The sequence below is a fragment of the Columba livia genome, chromosome 3 (assembly GCF_036013475.1).
Source record: "Columba livia isolate bColLiv1 breed racing homer chromosome 3, bColLiv1.pat.W.v2, whole genome shotgun sequence".
Classification (NCBI taxonomy): domain Eukaryota; kingdom Metazoa; phylum Chordata; class Aves; order Columbiformes; family Columbidae; genus Columba; species Columba livia.
This window is the reverse complement of record NC_088604.1, coordinates 63,724,270-63,739,492: the sequence shown is the minus strand read 5'-3', so window position 1 is coordinate 63,739,492 and position 15,223 is coordinate 63,724,270. Positions and strand designations below refer to the sequence as shown.

The window sequence follows — 15,223 nt, the reverse complement described above, 5'->3', positions numbered from 1 at the left end:
TTGCTTCCTTCTGGAAGGAAGCAAGGATGACTCCACTGAAGTTAGCTGAATTTACCAGTCCAAAAAATGGTGGGCTGGGCGAAAATTGGGTTATTGCCCACATAATCTAATTAAAGCAAGAACCGGATACTGACCTAATTAGAGCACAGTGTACCTCCAGAGAATTTTTCTTCTGTTTCTTAAGAAATGATCACTTGCTAAAGGACCTTCCTTCACCCAAGTAACTGTTCTTTCATTCCTGTCTGTTTTTTTTTTCACCTGCAGGATCTCCTAGCTATACTGTGTATGAAAGGACCTTCCACTGAAGGGATATTCAGAAAAGCTGCCAATGAGAAAGCACGAAAAGAGTTGAAGGAGGACCTAAACAAAGGCGGGAATGTTGATTTAAAAAGCAAATCTGTGCACCTGCTGGCGGTGGTCTTGAAGGTGAGCTCCACTGACCTGCAGTGGTGGGAGGGCATTGCTAATCTGCACAGGCACACTCAGTGCCCAGAGCTGACCTAGGTGGGACTATGAGCTAAAGCCAGATCAAAGCCAGACTAAATGTTTTGAGCTTAGGAAAGTTTGGCATCTTACTTTTCCACCTTACTTGCAGTCCCATTTGTTGTGCTGCTGATTTCCTGCCTGCGCAAAGGAAACTCATTTCATCCTTGTCCTCAGTGGATGGATCCTCCCCAGGGAGGAATACTGAGATTTATGGGTGAATAAAAAGCAGCTGAGACCTGGGTCCTGTTGTTATCTCAGACCAAGTGTAGTTGGCATATACTTGTGGTCCCCACGGCTTCACTAGTGCTGATGATCACCTTTGAGGGCAGGTACCCCAAGCCAACCTGCCTCCTAGTGAGCCCATGTCATAGTGATGCTCCCTCTGTGTTCAGGGGTATTGTCCAAAACCTCATCTAAATATTTTGACCTTCCAGGACTTCCTCCGAAATATTCCCTCCAAACTCCTGTCAGCAGACCTCTATGAGAAGTGGATGCAAGCTCTAGAGAAGCCAAGCAAGCAGGAAAAAATTGAAGAATTGAAAGAGTAAGTTCTGCAACCAGGAAGTTTTGCAACTATCCCCAATGTGCTAGAGAGGCTGGTAGAGGCCAGTGACAGTTCTTGAAATGGGAAATCTCACTTAAAAGCCTGTCATTTATACCAGCTTGCTATTGCTCCATGAGTTTGGTGTTAGAGGGCTCTAGCAGCAGCACTTCCTGAGAGTATCTGAGATTGCCCTACAAAATGAGTAGTGTAGGAAGAGGAGAGAGGCTGCAGTATCTCAGCTAATGTAGTCACTGTGCTGTGGGACAGGCGCTGACAAGGAGCCTTCACATCTGCTGGTGGAGTTGGGCACGTGGAGATCAACAGCCTGGTTCTCTCTTTAGAAAGGGCAGATGTGGATGCTGACTGGAGTGCTCAGCCGTGCACAGCGCAACCACAGGCTTTCACGTGCTTCGGGAAGCCTCCAGTGACATCTCCTGATGTCATCTCATCTACTCAAGGACATTGACTGCTGTAATGCTTGCCTTTCAGTCAAGACCTTGTAATTCAAGATCCTAGAGTTAACTACAAGTTCAGCTGCTGCTGGGGATTTCTGAATGATACTTCTGCTAAGCAATGAATAAAGCACACACACGCCACTTTCTGGAGGAAGCATCATCTGTCTGGGTTTAATTGACACTTGATCAAATAAAGAAGTGTGGCTGCTGCACCAGGAATTAATGTCACATTTCTTTTGTGTTCACGCAGGGTGGCTGACAAACTGCCGAGACCAAACCTTGTGTTGCTCAAGCACTTGCTGTCTCTGCTCCACCACATCAGCCAAAACGCCAAGACCAACAGGATGGACTCCAGCAATCTGGCCATCTGCGTTGGACCAAATATGCTGAGCCCAGAGGTGGACAATACGCTCCCGCTGGAAGTGCAGAAGGAGATGAATGACAAGGTTTGTAGAATTCACCAAGCAGCCACCCCCTTCGGGGCAAGTCAAAGCCAACCATAGGAATCCCACTGCCATGGCAAAAGCTGAACAAAACAGCACCGCTGGACATCAGGCATGCCCCTCAGTCATATCACAGCTCTTGAATACTTTGCACGCAGAGGGCAAGTGGTGCCTGGTGAGCATTGCCACCTGTGGGCCCTCTGGACAGTGAGGCTGAAGCTGTGGCTGACAGTGTTTTGTTTGTATTGGGGGCAGATCATTTAGTCTGCAGCATCAGGCCTCATCCTCCACAGCGACTCACACTGACTTTAAGCTAGGATTTTTTGCCAGGAAAGATTGTGCCAGATCATGCTTGAGGTCCCTTCCAACCTGGCATTATATGATTTTATGATTTTGACAGGAGCCACATGGCTCTGTGCTTTCCTTCACACAAAGACAGCAGGAAGGAGCAGGAAAGACTGTTTAACCTGTTTTCAGCCCTTTTGACAGAAATAAACTGTTTTCTGCATGCAGGTGACAGTGTTGGTGGAATTTCTCATAAACAACTGCTCAGAAATATTTGGGGAGGACATTGCCTTGCCTGTCTGCGTCTCAGCTGAGGAGTCATCAGATCATACCAACAGCTCCACAGGTATGAGAATGGACTGGGGGTGTCACAGACTGGGGCTGCTGGGCCAAATTCTTAAATGTGATATGGCAATACATCTGTGGAAACAGAGAGTTGCAGAGGGTTTCAGATGGTAAATAAAAACTAACAGGTTCTTTCTCCCCACAGAACACCTATGTGCTGCTCTTCAGAATGACTCTGCCTATGACAGCCCAGATCCTGAAGCTGAAGGCAGCCCTAGTAACTCTCAGATGGAGCCACCCAAAGGGAGAAGCACTAGTGTGAGCAGAAGACATCCAGGACGCACCTCTGCGCCTTCACTGACTAATTTCAGAAATGACATCAGCACGATGGACAGGAGGTACTCAGAGCCAGACCTGTCCTTCCAGAATCGCCTGGAAGGCAGGATAAGGAAGCAGAAGCTAAACAAAAGTGAGGACAATTTTCCAGTTCAGCAGAAACAGCCAGAGTTGGAGGCACTGGAAAAACGGCTTGCAATCTTACCTTCACAATTATCAACTGACTCTCTACCCAAAACATCCTCCAGTTGCTCCCTGGAGAGCTCTGATGGCTCAGTCTTCACCAGCTCCCCAGTAGTTTCACCCTCTAGTCCCAAAAAGACCTTTTTAAATAGGCCCCAGTCCTTTTCCACCAAGGCTACCGAAGACTGCAGTACATCTAGCAGAGAGATCAAAAGGCATTCCATGTCGTTCTCTTTTGCAAACCACAGGAAAACGCTAAAAAAAACCCAGAGTTGGGGGCCTGGAAAAAACATGGGTTTTCAGAGAGACAGCTTCATAAAGAAAGAAGATCAGTTCTCCTGCAGAATTGTCCAGGGAAACAGCCCTGATGACAACAAGCCGTTGCCCCTGGTGTATCAGCAAAGGCCCCGTTTCAGGTCAGCTGATGAAGTGTTCAGAGAGGTAGACCAAAGGAATCCTGGAAGACCACCCTCTTATGAGGAGGCTACTAAAAACTGCCTGGCCACTAAAATTCCCTCCCACAATCTCACAGTTCAATCTATGAGATTAAAGATGTCAAACCAGGACGCTTTGCTACCGCATTCATGCAGCAGCTGTGCACAGGACGCAGCATATACAGCTCTAAGGGATCCAGCCAGTGGCCGAGTTTCTGCAGTGAAGGACTCTGAGGTGGAAACTGAAACCCTCAGTGTCACTGTGGGAAAAAACTCCCGTGTGAGTTTACCTGTGACCCCGGGAGTCTACCGATTGAGAGCCATGTCTGAATCCAGTCAAAAGAACAAACTTGAGTATGTGGCTCGGAGGTGCAGCCAGCCCGTTTTTGAGGTAGACCAGATCCAGTATGCTAAGGAATCCTATGTTTAAAAAAGCCTATCCCTCCTTTTTGCTCTGTACAAAGTAAATATTGTAAAAATAGACATCTTGCTCATCCTTTGTAAGATTTTGCTTTCAAGAGACCAAGAATAAGCTAGCTCTGCATGAACTTTTTTTCCTTGAGTCTCTTCTGAAGTGTCTGTCACCTTGACGTGTCACATTCTTTCACCACGAGAGGTGGTGGTGAGGAAGACCTGTGTATCATTATGTAAAAATGTAAGTGAATATGCTGTACATAACCTGTTGTGTGGGAAAATTAGTTAGTAGTAGATAAACAGTGTTGTATTTGTATCCCTGGAAGGACAATTAAAAGGTTGGCAGGTCCAAACCCTGTCCCACCTTCCTTTTCTTTTTTGTATGATCACAGACTCCATGCCATTTGTCACACATGTGTGCCAGGCCGATGCAATGCTTTGCTGATTTTCTGCATTAAGAAGTGGGCTGGCAGCTACCCCAACCGAGGAAGGGCTTTTGTGTCATCAAAGTCACTTCAGCACTCTTCCATAAAGCCCTGTATCTGCTGCCATTCCCTCTTGCTGCTTGCTGGTGACAAGAATGACCTGATCGCTAACCACTGTAAGTGTTGTACATTGAGCCTGTGTTTAGACCTGCTGAAGCCCTACAAGGTCATCATGGGAATGTATCAAGCAAACTTCATGTGGCCTGAGGTGCTCTTAGTCTAAACAAACTGGACAGGCTAAGCAGAAAGAAAGAGTGTCTTCAGATATGCCTTTATGAGGGGAAAAAAAACCCTAAACAATGAAAACTCCTGCAAGGAAGCATTCTTGAAATAGTTAAAGCTGCAGCTCATTAAAAACAAAACAAAAGCAAACAAAGAAAAAACTTATAACCTTGTAAAAATGACTGGAAGTGCAATGTGTTTTTTACATGTAGGAACTTGTTTTGGTTAGCACTTACCTCCCCTTTTATGGCTCAGCATAGCCTTGAACCAGGAGCAGGAAGACTTTCGTTATTCTCCTGTGTAACTTCACTACAATAAAACATTTTTCTGCATGAATGCTGAACTGTTCATTGTGTATCTTTAAACTACCCAGGCCCTACATGTGCTCTACCTACTTTCACACTATCCTGCAGGTACTGCAGGTCCATTTGAATGACATGGCATGCACAAGGCATGACAAGCACTATCACTACTATTGTTGTAAGAGGCTGCAGGCTAGATTTTGGGAACAAAATCCCTCTCTGACAGGGGAACAAGTTACACTGCCATGTAACAGCAGTTATCAGTGAGGTGGAGAGGGAGCTGCAAAGAGGTGCTGCTGCTTCAGAAGTGGAACAGACTAGCAAATAGCATACCAGCATCTCAGGTATGTATTCCAGGTGTGTGTGTTCACAGGACACAGAGAAAGGGGAAGAAGAGTACCTGGCCTGACAGGAGAAATTATGTGAGAGGTAGACTGCAACTAGAGAAAATGCCAGCTCATTCAGCCCCCCAAGCAGTGGCACTCTGCTTCCAAGCAAGCTGAATGAGAGGGCTCTGCTGCAAGCTGCAAAAGACATTTGCCATGTTCTGCAATCTGCAACTCCTGAGTCACAGAATGACAGAACAGGTGAAGCTTGAGATCTTCCTGTCCAAGACCCCTGCTCAAGCAGCATTAGCTAGAGCAGGTTGCCCAGGGCTATGCCTAGACAGCTTTAGAGTATTTCTACAGATGGATACTCTGCAACATCTTTGGGCAACCTGTTACTGTGTTTGACAACCCTCACAGCAAAAAAATGTCTCCTTGCAATCAGATGGAATTCCATGTGTTTAATTTGTGCCTGCTGCCTCTTGTCCTGTGTTGAGTGGGAACTACAGTTTTCTTTTGTAAAAAACCACAAGTGTCTTGCCCTCATGGCAGAACAACCATGAAGAGATAAACCACATGCAGTTGAGAGGCCCAGAAGCCACATAACGGAAAACACAAACTTCAAAATGTACTCAAACATGGCTACATCTTTCATAAGTGACTCATTCTTTTTGACTGTGACAAAACTAAGGATCCCAAGAAGAGGAACTGCTCATTTCCTGTTCTGTAACCACACCAGAAAATGCATGGAGAATAAGCACAGTCCCTTCACCAAAGATGAGGAGAGTCTCTCTTTGGGTTCAAGGTATCCTAAGGCAGACATGACAATCACACTCAGGAAGCTTACCTGCATTCTAAAGATGCAATATAGATAAGCCTAAGTCTTCCAATGCCTGGATAAGAAAGCCCATTTGGAACTTCTTGTAAGGCACTTCAAGAGACAGAGAAAAAAGACGAGAAAGGAGCTCTACACATTGTTAACAAACAAGGTGTAAGGTGAAGGAGTTGTTTAAAACAGTGGCCTAGTCACCCTCATCTTGCTCTTTCATTTCTTCAAGTCCAGGAAACATCACAATTAAACAAAATCTGAATGGAAACGGACCCCAAAAGAGATCTACTCTCTCATTGACAGATAATTTTTGTCTTACTCCATCTCTAAAGACTTGCTGTTCAGTCAGCATTATGTTCATGTCATGTCCCTCCACACAAGAGATTTCTCTTCACTTAGGAAGCCTCAAAAGACTAGAATGACACAGAAAGCAGAGAGCTTTGCTTTAGCACTTACTCATCTGCCTCCAGCTCAGAAAACAGCTTTATTATGCTACCAGACCACTGTACCACATTTAAATATTCAGCTCAACTATCCTGACCTCCAAGAGTAAGGTTCTTTAACTGCGATATCCAATAAGTGAATTACCTAAGTGCCTTTGTAAAAGGTGCCTTTGACTTCTTAGCCAGAAAGATCAAATACTCATTTATAGCTGGCTCAGCTGGAGCTGGATTTTGGCACAAGAGCTGAATGATGACAGCAAGCCTCCTATTCTACACAGGTTACTCCGTCATCAGCATTGCATCACTTGCTTCACACATCCAATTTTCTAATAAAATTTCATGAAAACACTCTAAACATACCTGGCAAATAAGACTGAAAGAGAGGATATTAAAGCGGAAGATCCAAGCCATTGCCTTGTGAGGCAACACTGGAATGAAGGCTGTTGGTGCAGCCTGAATTTGGTTCCTTGTGTTTGTATCCTGCTGCGGTTTTCAGTCACATGATGCACTCTGTTCTTCCTCACAGGATGCACCTGCTCTGGGAAGGAACCAAGGTTGTGCAGCAATGGAGAAAGTTTTAAGTCTGGCATTCACCAGCACAGCGTGCCTAGCAGGGCACTCAGGCTTTAGACATATGGCTGTGTCTGAATTTCTAGGATTTGAAAGAGCCAACAGAAGAACAAAGGAGTTCCCCATGGAGCAACACACTCCTCTGCCTCTTCTCCATGTTGTGCACCTCTGTCACTCGAATTAGGACAGCAACTTATAGAAAAAGCACATTGTTTTCAACTGTATGGCAAATCATTAGTGAAGGCTGGGAGAAATACTATACCATACGTGCAGGTTTCACAAACATTTGGACTGTCACCCAGGTGCAGACTGCAGACAATAGACACTTAGATGTAATTATCTGTATGCAAGCCTTTATGTGAGCCTGTGCTTCATCGTCTGTGTAGTCTGCATTCAAGTATCTCTCTGGAGTCCCAGGAGTGAGTTGAGTGCAGGTGGAACACAGTTCCCTGAAAGAAGGTGTCTACAGTCATGTGAGTATTTTAGGGCACTTTGAGGAGTTTTCTAAGGCATCAAAAGTAGACACAGGTCTGGATATTTAGGAAGCTGAATACTTCCCTAAAATCTTCTCTGACTGTGGTTGGAGCTTAGACTCCCACCTCACTTGTTGATGCCACATTTAGATACCTTGAATGTAGGTCTTTGTAATCTAAAGCTAACACTTTTATTCACAGCAGAGAAACAGTAAAACTTGGGATTTTAGGCTCCATCTAAAGTTTCAAAGGAAGCTCTCTTGAGCAGGTATAGGCCCTCCTGCTTGCCTTCCTCCAGAGCCTGGGTCCTTCTGCTCCATCCCACCACAGACAACCCTGACAAAGACCTTTTCCGCTCGTGACTCTTCATCTCTACCTCATTTTCACTGCCTCCCCATTCCCAGCCTGCATTCTTCACATCACCTGTTCTTTATCTTTTAATTGAACCAAACCAAATCTATCTCTGTGGACCTGCTGTCAAAGTCCCAATTTCATTTCTGTCCTCTTCACCCCCAGGCTCACTTCTCTCAGCGAGCCATTTTGTTTTTCTCTTCCACTTCTTCCACATTTTCCCCTCATATCTGCACTATTGTTGCAATAAGCCCCACCAACACTCATCTATTTTCAGTTCCACACATTCCGTCCTCTTGTTTTAGTCTCTGCATATGCAGAGAATCAGAATAAGAGAAGAAAACATCTCTGCAAGCTACAGGAGAAAATCTACAACTCATAAAGTCCAGTGACAACCTCAATTCACAGCCGTAACTACGGAAAGCCTCTAGGATGAAACTTCCACAGATGGAGGTCATTGACTTTATGGGATTTCAGTAAGGTGTCTGTGCATCTTTTGCTGTGGGGAAGTATGGGCTGTCAGCTACTTTAGAAGGAGATTTGGAGCTATGTTAAAATAATGAGTCAAAACAAGCCATTTCCCCCCAACACCTCACCAAAGTGATTCACAAGCAAAGATGTGAGGGACATTTCTCGTAATTTGCTTGTGTTCTCTTAGAAAAAGCACTGTGAGTACATTGATTTTTGCTGCCTCCACATGCAAGGTCTTAAGGGAGAAGCTTTCTCACCTATCTGATCTCCTCTCAAAGCTATTGTCTGAAGGGCATTTCTTTCTGGCAACTGTGAAAACTAAGGACATCATTAATCCTTCACACCTCAGGAAGAACAATTGCTGGCCACTTAATGATGCACAAGAGAATAGTTACTGCCATGGACACCCTCTGTAATATCTGCCACAACACAGCCCAAGAAAGTTCTTCACTGGACATAGTCACAGAACAGAACCATTTCTCTACATAAGATGTTTCTTCTGTATTTTCTTCCCATGATTGTTACCTGCATACCCCAGGGACAAGTTGCAACACTGAGGTACAATCTCGTGGCAAAAAAAAATGAATGGAAGGAATTCCATCAACTTTGCACTAACTGGTAGCTCGGAATATTACTGCACACACTTTGTATTTGGCATTTACTTCTTTACAACACAGACACTTGGCTTTCTTTTTTTCAGGTGCACTTGGCTCTTCAGAATTTCTTTCACTGCATTTAGATAAAATAGGATTTGCAATCTTCTTTGGACCTCATGTAAATGGAGGACAAGACTGCATGCTCTGCTTTGACAAACACAACTCAGAGTATCAGGGAAGGTAGGGCAACCTGTTTGTCACCCAGAACTGTTTCTGTTGAGACTGAACCACTCTGTAGGATGTGACTGTGCTCCACAATTCCGACACTTAAAATAAAGGAAAGAACTTGGGAAATTCTTTGTAATGGGATTGTATCTTTTCAGCCTTTTTGTTAGAAAACAATCTCTGTATTTTCCTGTAGTACTAAAGGCAAAACGGATGTCTTTGGGATTCCTGCTTGGACTATGCATACTTTAACGTTAAAAAGCTGATACTGATGTTAAAAGCTAATGATAAAATTCCCGCCTTGTAACTCAGTTACGTATTGTAGGGAGTTCGACACAGACCACTATTACCATAATGTTCCCTCTTGTAATACTGCTACCAAATGTCTCCAACTAAAACAGGAAGAAGTGTCACAGCAGACAAAAATCCTACCTGTGTTATTTTTAGTCTGAGAACGGGAGTTCTTATTTCTCTACTGCCTGCTCTGGTCTTGGTGCTGATCTGTCACAGCAGAGCAGGCGGTTTGGTGCAGCACCACACCAGCACTGCTTGTTCCCAGGCTGACTCATTCCTCAGCCATGCAATGCAAGTGACAATTTCAGATTCCCATCACACCCAACCAGGTCTCTTGAACCAGAGAACAAATTTTTTGTCATAGTGAGGCCAAGAGATCACAGCACTTGCCTATCACAGGGGTAAATTTGAACAAATATAGGTAGGCAGCCCAGGATCCTGGTTGGTAGCCTACAGTAGATAAAAGAATTCTCAAGTTTAGGAGCCACTGGTTTTCAACGCCTCCTTTCCAGGACCTCCAAGCTCAAGGGTTCCCTAGAGGAAGACAGGATTATGGTTGTCAGGAGCTTTACCCTTCTGCTATCTGAATGTGTCCAGAAACACTTCTTCCCACATGATTCCTGCAAAGGGAACCCCTTCATAAAAAAGACCAAGAAAAAAAAACAGTGTCTCACTGCCAAAAACTCCATGACAATAACACTACCTTTCTTCCCTTGAATCCATTATTTTTTTCACTGTCTCGGGGAAAAAAAGGATGTCTTCCAGTGTCATTCATAGAATCCTGCATTTCTGTTCAGTGTAAATCATACCTTTGACAATGGGTGCACAAGACATTTTGCCTGCCTAAGATATGTTCAAGACAGCAGGTCTGCTTGTCCATGCTCTGCAGACTCAGGGGGCATCCAGAGCTGTGTGGAGCAGGTGTGAAAAGCTGTTTTTTTGGTACAGATTCCATCTGCATGGCAGAATATTCTTGTCTTAGATGGCAAGCAGCATAGAAACTCATTCAGCTAACTTGGAAACTCAGAGATGCAGTTAACCAAGTTCACTTTAAGTTGGCTTGGTTGGCTGTCCAACCCAGCAAACGTTTCATGTCCATAACTGGTCATGTCCAGCTGCAAAATTCAAGTGACTAAAACATGCTGCTGCTGCTAGAATTAGCCAGAAAGCAGTTATTGTGGCTACTGTGTCTCCACAAGGACAATTTCTGACTACAGGAAAAGGAAACCCACCTTGGTTAGGCGCTCTGGTTACATTTTTCTCTGAATTTTCTTAGCAGTCAGTCCTTATCTCATGTGTCATCAGAACAGTGAAAACTTCAGAGAAACTTCTGAAGACTAAACATTCAGAAGGGGAAGCAACTTTTAAAATAAAAAGTCTGACAATAATATAGGGAAAAGTCCATGGGGAAAGGGCAGGCTCTGTTGGAGAACTCATTTGGACAGCTGACTGTCATATAGACAGCCAGCTGCAAGTCTTCAGGGATTTTAGGTGAACGACTGTTTTTTTCTGCCTCTCTGTTACTCAGAAATGTTAATTATCTACTATTTTTTTTTCCTATAGAAAGCATCACTTTTATTGTTTTAAATCAGTATTTTCCATTTGTGATGATAAAGATACCAATTTAAATCTCACTTCTCAGTGAAGCCCATTCCAAATTCTTCGTGTTCTTCTACAAGGGGAAAGGAAAACCCAGATAGTTTTCTAACCTGAGGTGCCAGCACATAAGCCTGAGCAAATGGTTCACAAATCCCAAACAGGGTTTGAATCCATTGAGGTCTGCTTCCTCTGCTAGGTAATAATATGAAAAGCTTTCTATGAAACATTTCACACTTTCTAAACAAAACATGCTTTTTAGCCAACCAGCTATTTACAGAACTCATCCAATGGCTGCTTGAAACTCTTCCTTCATACTACCCACAAACCTCCTACCAACTTCCTTGACAGACACTACAGTCCGAATTCAAACCTTGCACCTTCAGTATCACATAGGCAAAGCTGCAGATTATAAAAATGTGTTTAAAAAAAAATTTAAGGCCAAATCCAAGCAGACTTCAAGACAGAGGATCACAGAAGATACTCTTATGATAAAGATGAGAGATTTGCCTGCTTTCCCACATGCTTACTGCACAGTCCTGGGTTGTACAATTCAGCCTCATCATATATAGGGCATAGTCCCATCTGCTTCCTCCCTGTACTGAGGAAGAGGTTTTGCACTCACTTTTCTTCCCACTCCTCCAGATGTAAATTCTGTCTCACCATCATAAAGCTGTGACTTCACACTGTAAGTGTAGCTGGACAGCTCTGCCTGCAATTCACCAACCAGTTCTCTTTAGAACTGGTCACGAGGTAAGAAAGCAACCGCAGCATCATTCAAGAACTTTGCAGAGCGCTGTACTCCAAGGAGTACATAATGTTACATAATACAGTATGCAGATGCATAACCATCCTATAAACTACATAAACCAGAAGACAAGGCATTTGAGAAGTCTTTGGGTGGACTGTGCAGTTTAACCCCACTAAGACCTAGATGACAATGCTCTGCCTCCCAGAGATGTGATAAAGGGCAATTTATTCTGAGATGGACAAACACCAAAGCTACAGTGAAGAGGCAACAGAAGCAGATCAGTCTTCTTTCTTACTCTGCAAGTTCAATGCACTGGAACAACTGGCCTCAATACAGGGAGACAGAAATTAAGGCAGAGCTTCCTGGGCCAAAATGAAGATAACTGGGAGACCTCTGTTAAAGGAAGGGAGATGAAAGGAGCGGTATTAGCAGCACACAGTCTATTTGAGCTTAAATAAGAAGGTCACCAACAACTGATTTTCCAATTAGCAGTCCAATGAATGGTAGGTTAAAATTAAGTGTGCACTGCTCCATCCTATAAGATGCTCTCTCACCCTGCTATAATTCTTTCTGGTCACTTGTGGGTTATCTTCATCGCGGCAGTCACTGGTGCTGAAGTCCATGGTGGTGCAGGGCAAGAATGCCAGCACTGAGAGCAGGCTTGTCACACTGAAAAAAAAAACCCAAAACTTGTGGGGGACATGGCAGGAAGGGAACCTAGGGAGAATGGGGCTAAAAGTCTGATGTGAAGTGGTAGGGGAAAGCAGGATTTTGGTTGCAAATTGTGAATAATAATAACTGTTTTTTGACTAGCAGTGAAGAAATGAAGGCCTTCAGAACTAGAATTTCCCAGTCCTGTTCAACCTCACAAGCTCAGGACTGGAGTGAAGAGGAAGCTGAGCTGCTACAGAGAAAAGGAAGTTTTGTTTTGAAGACGTGAGTGATAGGATCTGCATTTTTTTCTATTCATGATTACATATCAAGATTAACAACCCTACTTAAAAAAATATTGATGTCACCATAAGAACTCAAGTTTAGCTCAGGTATTTATTTTTCCTTCTGTGTCTCCCGTCTGTCAAACCTCTCAGGCTGGAACATAATTTTCAAAACTAAGTACCTCCGTACTCAGACCAAGCCTATATGTAGGCAATGTCTGTGTATCAGAGATGCATCGAACATAGTGCCTATGAATAGCAGCAAAGAAATCATCTGCAGTCTGGCAGACACCAGCAATACCATACTGGTGCAGTATTGCTGATTCCCTTTGATCATGTCAAGGTAGGGTCCCAGGAAAGCCCCATCTAAGCACTGTAGAATCATGGAAACATAGAATGTCCTGAGTCGGAAAGTATCTACAAGGATCATCAAGTCCCACTCCTGTCCCTGCATGTGTAGACCCCTTATACTGTATTTCAAGATGTCATTCAGCAGTTACAGAATGCATCCCAGGTGCTGGAGGAAATGGTTACTAGATGATGACACCTTCACACTTGCTCTGCTGTGAACAAACTCATTTCACATCCAGAAAGCCCACTGCCAAGGAGCATTCTATAGAGCAATGTACAATGCCAGGAAATCCTCATGAAAATAAAAAAAGTAGTCTGTGGCTCCAAAGCATTTTAACAGACACACAGCAATCCTGGAAGGAGACAAAGCCCTTGCTCTACAGCTTTCAAGTCAGCTGAAGGCACCTCAGAAGACCTTTCTTAGCTGCCATATGGGAACTGATTCATTCCTTGCTAGGCAGGTCCACTTCCCAGGTAGTGCCCCCTCTGCTGAGATCTGTGCATGTCCCAGACAACCCTCCAAATATGTGAAACAGCCACTGTGGCTGTATGAACCATAGTGTCACTATGGGTACTAATGGCAGCCTAGCCATCTGATTACAGTCACTATGGCTCCTGTTGCAGTCAGTTGTGTGATTATGAGAAATGTTCCAAAACTCATGGGGTATTTATAGCAAAAAAAACCAATATAAAACAGAGCAAGGGAGAAGAGCAGATTTCCTGGACATGGCTTTGTCACTTACAAAGGTCTGCTAACCTGCAAAGCCAGAGACCTTTGCCGCTCCCATAGAGTACTTGCAAAGCTTTTGCACTAAACTGGTAACTTAGGACTTAACAGTGTTTCACAGAGGTAAGTAGGAGAGTGGTTGCCATTCAATCAGAGCACATATTATGTGAATGACAAATTCACCCAACAGGTGAGACACTAGGCTGGGGCCAGCTTAACAGAATTAACCTGCCACGCAACACCTTCATCTTCACAAGTTTTGCGGGCAAAGGGTGTGTAACAGGCATCTCCTCAGCAATTCTTCCTCAGGTGGTTACAGGCACACCTCTCACTTCCTCCCTGCCCTACCTAGTCCATTCCAGCCAAATTTCTGAGGTTCTTAATCAAGCACGCCCAAACAGTTCCTTACCAGACACTTACAGTATGATGTTTTTGAAGGCTGTACTGCTGCTATTTTTTCATGCAAACAGAAGACACTGTCCCGAACAGCTTGGAAGTGTCTCCCCAAATTTCAACTCCCCAGGTCAAAAGCAGAAATAGGTACCTAGCTCAACACAAACATTCAGAAAAAGCAAGTCAGGCCTCCCAGATCAAAGGGCTGTACTGGTCCTGGTCAAATTTAAGGGGCATAGTGCTCTGGCTTGGCTGGACCGAGCTGCTCATTCATTAACAGCTTGCCCAGACACAAGCAAATGTTGAAGGACTGCTCTTCCCACCCACCCCAGTGACACTTGCACTGTGCTCCTGCAGCTCCATATCATCTTGACCCACCACTCAGCTGGTAACTGTGTAGTCAACACAACTTCTGTATTGATTCTGCCAGCTGCCTGTTAATTAATTACAAAACCACTCCTTCCTCTTTTCCCTTGCCTCCCACACTTGGCCTTGGTTTTTGGTAGGTTTATTTTTTGTTTGCTTGGGCTGAGGTTTTTTTTTAACTTCTTTTTCTAAACGTTTCTCTTGCTATACAGTTTCCCTTGTGCCTTGCAGGCCTCCTATGAAGTGCTCTCTGCTTCTTGCAATTCTCTTGTCTGTGACTCCCTACACAGGGCTGACATGGAGCACGGGCATCTGCCACAGTAACATAACTGAGCTGAAATAAAGAGCATTTCACCTGTGAATTATATTTGAACCAAAGACTTCAGAAACAAAGGGCATGGATTATTTTATATACTCAGTCTTGCCAAAGTAATCAAGCCTTTATATCACTACCCACACAGGTTAAAAAAAAAAAAAAAGAAAAAAAGAAAAAAAAGCTTTTCTGTCTCTCTTAATAGAAATTTTTCACAGAATCTGAAAACATATCCTCATGATTTGCCATGACAGGGAGTGCAGCTCTCTATGGACACGGGATAGTGCACTGAGAGCCCACCTCATTGTCCTATCTCCTATTGTACAGTACCCAAATTCC

General features: G+C 44.0%; 1 protein-coding gene across 1 annotated transcript in view; it reads left to right on the top strand.

Annotated features, from left to right (window-relative positions):
• The window catches only part of TAGAP (T cell activation RhoGTPase activating protein), a 53,506-nt gene extending 48,598 nt beyond the window's left edge, over positions 1–4,908 (top strand). The window contains exons 8-12 of the mRNA XM_065057268.1: positions 265–426; positions 921–1,030; positions 1,736–1,931; positions 2,442–2,559; positions 2,704–4,908. Coding sequence (XP_064913340.1) covers positions 265–426; positions 921–1,030; positions 1,736–1,931; positions 2,442–2,559; positions 2,704–3,881 — 1,764 coding nt within the window. The 3' untranslated portion in view covers positions 3,882–4,908. The remainder of the gene's footprint in view (positions 1–264; positions 427–920; positions 1,031–1,735; positions 1,932–2,441; positions 2,560–2,703) is intronic.
• The last annotated feature ends 10,315 nt before the right edge of the window (positions 4,909–15,223 follow it).